We start from the raw sequence: 6678 nt of genomic DNA, 5'->3' as shown, positions 1-6678 counted from the left end.
AGCTATGTCTCGTTTTCGGGGAACTGCTTGTAGATAAATGCAGTTATGTTGTATAGGTCAAGAATAAGAAGCATAATAACGTTATTTAAGAAGCACAGCACAGTAGCATGCATGCTTATGAGAGGTACAACGTAATATTTAAATTGCGGGAAAGTGGAAAAAGGAACGAAAGAAATAAGTGGCTCCTTAATTAGAATTTACCTAAATTAGCTTTACATTTCCAAGCTGTAGTTTACAAGGTTGCACAATACCGATGAACTTAAGATGGACACATGATAAGCTTAAACTAAAAGCCTTTTTTATTGAGGTATTTAAACCATCTATCGTGAGATATTTAAAAAAGACAATTCGTTTTCTTTTGTCAAAACGAAGCTTTTGTAGCCTTAAAAATTAATTTGCTTTGCACACCTTGACAGTTTCTGTCTTAAACCACAAGACTTTGCTTTACAAATATTAGATGTCTTTAATTGAAGTCCTTTTTACCCAAACCATCATGGCAGCTAGAGGAAGTCTTCTCTTGGTGGTTTTCCTTTTTTTAATTGAGAGCTCTTTTCCATTTTTGTTTTCTTTTTTTTATACTTTATGAAGTTCGTCCGAGTGCTAAGTGTAACACATATTTTGATTTCTGTGTTAATGAAAACCAGGGCCAATCACCAGCAATTTTCACTTTCACTCAACTGGCTTTAAAAACAAGCCTTAACTGATCCTGTAAGTTACCTGTTTGTGGCTAGTAACTCCACAGAATTTGGTGACTTGCACTTTGCATTCTCTTATGCATTTTTAGCGTCATCTGGACTCTTGTAGAATTTAGCTGTTTGACTAAAATACAGTAGTGTTTGTTGATACGCCTGATGAGATCTTAACGATGTTAAGGGTATCATTACTCTACTATTTTGTTTTTCCTTATGCGATATTCACATCATTGATATAGAATAACATTTGCGATTTGGTAGAAAACAATTTTAATCTTTCTGGAGAATATTCCAAGGGATAGTTGAGAAACATTTGAAAAGTTTTGTTCATTATCATAGAGTTCGATGTTCAAAACATCAACAAATTTTATTAATAGTAGAAAGCGATATGAGAACATTTTAGAAGGTTTTGAAGAGGATCACGAGGACGTTTAACTCCGTTTGATCTGGGAGAAGTATTTTTAATCTCATTGTGTTTTGACCCACAATGGCACCTTAAGATCTATGGTGACAATATCCAGAAGAGTTCCTCTTAACAATAGAGTTTATTAACCAAAAAATGGCCAGTGTCTGCATTCTCAGTTACATTTCTCAGTTAATTTCGTTCCACGTTCTATGCAATCCTGCACCTTAAAATAAATAAGTTCCAGGGGGTATGAAAAATAGGAATTTGGAATGGGGGCAATTTCAGCTCTGTTCTTGCTCTTTTCTTCTTGTTCTTCTTTCCACAGCATTACGGAATAGCTCGGCTGTTCTGAGGAAGTTAAAAAAGAGCTTTGTAGAATCGTTAAATAAAAACATTCAGCTTTAATGACGTTGTCGCTCATCCTCTCAATCAATTCCTCTTGATGTCTGTGAAACGTTTTAAAATGTTCTCAGGTTTTATTGTAGAGAAATGGTGTACATGAATATTATTTATAGCTTTTCTTATTTACTATGACATGTACTCAAATATGCATGCTTAAAATAATGGTGAGAGTAGGGTAAGGCAAGACGAAATTGTCTTGCAGCAGTGGGAAATCAGTTTCACTACTAGTGGTTTGGTCTGTTCAGGTTGTTTGCAAACATCCTTTTGGAAGTCAACAGGACTCGAGGCACCGAAAATAAACAATTGTCTTCTGACTGATGCACGCGCCTTAGAACGCATGCTCAGTCAGTAACCCGTTTATGAACAAGAGTGGCTCTCTTCCTCAACGGTGACCGAGGAAATAAAGACAAGTCCTCGAGATTAAGAGCCTGTAGGACAATGTTTGTATTTGTAGTGAAACTAATATTTATCGCTGTTTTAATCTTGTCTGCTAATATTTACTTTAATCTTTTTTAACGAACTCAAGGTTAACAAAGTTAACGCAACCATGTAATCTTGATTTTCATATTTTAACCCAGTATCTTAATTACGTAACCCTGCTGATAACAAGCTGATTTGAAGATTAAGGCTTAACAGGGTGAACTATGTGGCAGTAACCTTCGAAATTGAGCTTCAAATGAAACATTCGAGTCATCGAGAATAAAAGACCAGGGCCCTTTTCTCAAAGGTTCCGAAACCTTTCTGGCGTATTTTGGGTGACATAAATCCCTCTGTATCTTCAGAAGCGGAAGGTTGCAAGGCATGAAAAGTTTTGTTTTTTCTTGTATTGAAAAGAGATTAAAAGACCAGCTTTTCAGAATATAAGGGGAGTGTAGGCTGCTTTTCGGGCCTGAAAACCTTTTGGGTCTTTTAAGAAACGGGCCCCAGGGCCCATTTGTAAAAGTCAGGAAAACTTCTTGCGTCATAAAGCTATCTTTGATACCTAATCCGCTTATTCTGAAACGCTGATTATCGTGAACGTGTAGAAATTGGAAATAGCATAGGTTCAAGATACAGAGAGATTTCGTCTGCCCTAAAAATGATTCGGCAAAAACGTTTAGGAACCGCGATGGAATATGTACCAGAAAGATGAAGGGTGTTGGAGAAGGACCGAATTTTAAGACACGTTTTGCATCAGTAAAAGACCATGCCTAGAAAATTGAGACCGTGAAACATATGTGTGTGTGCAATGCTAAACCGTGCCCTTTTCCCATAGTGCACTCGGTTGAAAAGCTGGAAAAAAAGTCCTAGTTTCTCCATTCAAGGTCTGCCACATTTTTTATTGTCTTTAATGCTATTTGGTAACTGCTGCTTTTGAGTAGTCTAACATTGTAACCAATCTTATTTAGAGCTTAATAAACGCTGATTAATCATACTTCACTGTGTCCTTTTCCTTCATGTGTGAATTTAGCCTAACAATCTTGGGGAGTATTGGACGTTGTTTACTAAGGCTTTGGAGAATTCGTTAACAATCTTACAAAACATAGCGATGTTTTCTCCTTTCAAAATTTCATATGATTACATATAAATCATATCTCGGAAATGGCTTATCTGTAAGTATTTCAACAGCCAATTCACTACTTGCACAATCCCCTAATACACCTCTATTACCCCACAAAACGTTTGCATAACCATTGTTTGCAATTTCTCCTGGGACATGAAAATGTCCCAAGAGAAGTCGAAAACAATGCCTATGCAGATTTTTGAGGGGTAAAAGAGGTGTATTATGGGATTTGTGCAAGTAGTGAATTCAACCCTGGTTCAATGTCTCTGGTGAAAACATTGACTCATCCCTCGGCCATGGTTTCCATGGCATAAGCAAAAGCCTTGTAACTAATGATGTCTTTTTTATATACAGTCTGGCTTTTATTCAATTGCCGCCAAGCTTTTCAAATTAAGCTCATGCCCACTGCCTTGTTTTCTTTTTCCATTTTTTCTTTTTTTTTTTTTTCTGTTTTATTTTATTTCTATTTTTTTTTGTTTAAACTGTCTTCTGGTAAAAAGAATTGAACAATTTCAATTGAAGGGGTTGCGTCATAGTTCGACATCTCGACTGGGCGTGGCTTGTGCTCCCAGATCAAACCGGTTCTTCAAGGCATAAAATGTATGAACAGCTGTACTGTATGAAAGCCATTTTATTTCAGACAAGAGGATAGCCCCTGCTCTCGAGTTAATGGAGCCTATGCAAAATCGGGACCACCTTCCGCCAATAGCACTGATGTTTCTTCTGCTGCACAAAAGCAGCCGGCGCAAGAAGCAGGAGCCATTCCCACGTACGCAGTTGTGGAGAAGTCGAAGAAGAAAAAGAAAGAGCCGGAAGAAATGCCTCTTGTAAATACTGACAAGGGAAAATCCAAGAAAAAGAAAAAGAAGACGGACGACAAGAATCTTTATGACAGCGTCGAAGAACCAAAGAAGGTATGCCGTCCGGTACTCATTGATCTAATAATGAACCAGATTTAAGTGGCGAGTCTTGTAGCGCTTGGGCCCTTATTTGGGACATTGTACACAGAAATCAAGTCAATTTAACTCAAATCAAACTTGGTTTTTAAGGAGACGGGAAAACCAGAGTACCCAAAAGAGAAAACCTTTTTGAGAAGAATAGAGAACCAGACATCACACAGCTGTTCCCTTTTCAGAGCATTTTCACTCACGTGACCAGCAGCCATATTGGATTACTGAAACAAAAGACAGGATTTGCATAAAAATAGAGTTAATTCCCTGAGAATTAGTTTGGTACACCATCATGGCCGCCATTTCTTCGTTTTGCAACACCATCATGCCCGTCGTGACGTCATGTGGTAACGCTCTGTTGGACCAGGCTTAGCATAAGCCACTTTCAGAAATACCTAACCATAATACTCTTTGTTTGCCCTGCAAAATTCTGCATAAGCATTGTCTTTATTTTCTCCTGGGACCAATTTAAGTCCCAATAGAATATGCAAAATGTTGGAGGGCAAACAGAGATTATTATGGTATTGTTGAAAGTGTCCTATAGCCTTATCCTCTTATTATGTACCCCATCTAGGGCTTTTGTATTTGCTGTACCATAGGTCTGGCCTTTTTTTTTTAGTTCTGAGTCAATCCTTTCAGCCCCTGTATTGATAGAATGTACCACAGGGGCACGGGATAACCCTAGGGATTCAAAGGGATTTGAACCAAAGGCCAGCCCGTTACCAAATTGCTATCTCCTGGTAAGGAGACTATGTCATTAATTTCATTGAGTTTGGAGAGACGTTTTCACTTATTGACTCCAACCTCGTTCCAGGGTCTTTCACCTCCGCACCCTCTGCTGACGAACTAGCACCTGATAGTGGTGTTCTCAACAAATAGTTTCTTAAAAATGCTAGTAATTCTTAAAATACGGATGTGTTTCTTGAATGAAAACCATGCCAATCTTGCCCATTTTCTGTTAGCCATGCACGTACATCTTTTTGGCTTTACCATGTTTCATTTTACTAAGGTTTTGGGATGCTGCAATGTTTTCTTTTCTCAAGATACTCTCAATGTTCTTACCACTTGACTTGATGATGAACTTTATTTAAGTGTCAAGTGTATTTAGCGTTGTGCCACTAATTGGGGACATTGTACAAAAATCATATCGAATCATAAGTTGATTTTTGAGGAAAGGTGTACCGGCGTACCCTGAGGAAAACCTCTCGGAGAAGAGTAGATAACCAACAAATGCAACCCACATATGACGCCAAGTCTACGAATCGAACACGCGCCACATTGGTGGCACAGCTTTACTTCCTTTAGCTAGCATATTTATTGGGCCTTGGACTGCCTCGATACCTTTCCTCAGGAGACTTTGGTGTTTCTTCCGTGGCAAAGCCTGTACAGTGGCTTATTTTCAGCATTTCACTGTCAAGTACTATTTGCAAAGCATGATGAATCGAGTGGGGGCCGTCCTCAGTTTGACTCGCAAATCTGGCGCTCTGTGAATGTCACGCCAACCTCGTTTCCAGGTTCTATCTTCTTCTTATTGTCTGGGAACGAGGTTGTTGTTGCGAACTAACAACTTGTAGTAATCAACCCAACAAAGTTGTGCAGACTTGTTGGGCACGCTGCCTGGATGTTAAATGTGTTTGCATTTTGTAGGAAAAGAAGCCTGGGGAAATATTTTATGCAGATTTGGGCGAATTTCAGAAGCAAGAAATGCCTAAAGTGGCCACTTCGCCACCAACTCTTCCTCCTCTTAAAAGAGCCCCGTCTTACGAAAAAACAGGTTATGCTGAGATCACACAGTTTCTTAGGAAAGAAGCTACCCTGCCTAAAGTGGCCACTTCGCCACCAACTCTTCCTCCTATTAAAAGATCCCCGTCTTACGAAAAAACAGGTTATGCTGAGAAAGAAGCTACCCTGCCTCCGGAAAAAACCCCGAACTCTGAAATGAAGCCACAAGCTGCCAACCAAACCCACGATGAAGTGGAAAATAAAGAAACGGCACTCTAGGTTAACCAGTACTGTAGGGTCTGTCGTTATATTCATGGCTACAAACCCGTGTAGTTCCTCGGAGTGTTTTTCGTTATTGCTAGGGGCGTTAATTGAAATGGCAATGTAAAATAATTTTTATGCAGTATATTTTTATATAGATTTTTTTTTATGCACGGCAAGCTCATTTGTACATTGTGTGTAGCTACTGCAGGTTAAATACAAATTATAAATGTCGGTAAATGTTTTAATTCTTCAAAGAAGAATTCCTCGGTTGCACAATAACGTATTTAAACGCGGCAGTATCAAAGTTCATGAAAAGTGCAGAAATTGTTAAAAAGCCCTGAAGTTTCTCCCTTAAAGGCCTTAGAGAGCTGGCTTAGGATAGAAAATATGAAGCCACCGTGCGAGTGTCTATTTATGTTTAAGTTATGAATTCTTAGAAAGTACTTGTGGTAATTAGAACGAGTGACATAAACTTTGTGTCAGAATATCGAGAAACCATTTTTGTGTCATTTTGAGAATCGGCGCTTCAGTAATGTAATAACCTCAGGTTAATTGTATCCCAATAATCGCATGAACAATTATATTAAGATTGTGGTGATGTATATGTATGGTATGGTTAATTTTTAATTTTTAAATACGAAAAATGCGTGCATAAATGCACCAAATGGATAATTTCAAGATTAAAGAAACTTTATCGGT

At 38.4% G+C, this 6678-nt stretch overlaps 1 protein-coding gene across 1 annotated transcript in view; it reads left to right on the top strand.

The window, feature by feature from the left end:
• The window catches only part of LOC138029720 (hemicentin-1-like), a 65917-nt gene extending 59239 nt beyond the window's left edge, over window positions 1–6678 (top strand). The window contains exons 19-20 of the mRNA XM_068877478.1: window positions 3684–3957; window positions 5641–6678. Coding sequence (XP_068733579.1) covers window positions 3684–3957; window positions 5641–5994 — 628 coding nt within the window. The 3' untranslated portion in view covers window positions 5995–6678. The remainder of the gene's footprint in view (window positions 1–3683; window positions 3958–5640) is intronic.

This window comes from Montipora capricornis, chromosome 13 (assembly GCF_036669925.1).
Source record: "Montipora capricornis isolate CH-2021 chromosome 13, ASM3666992v2, whole genome shotgun sequence".
NCBI lineage: Eukaryota > Metazoa > Cnidaria > Anthozoa > Scleractinia > Acroporidae > Montipora > Montipora capricornis.
This window is presented reverse-complemented; position numbering and strand designations above follow the sequence as displayed.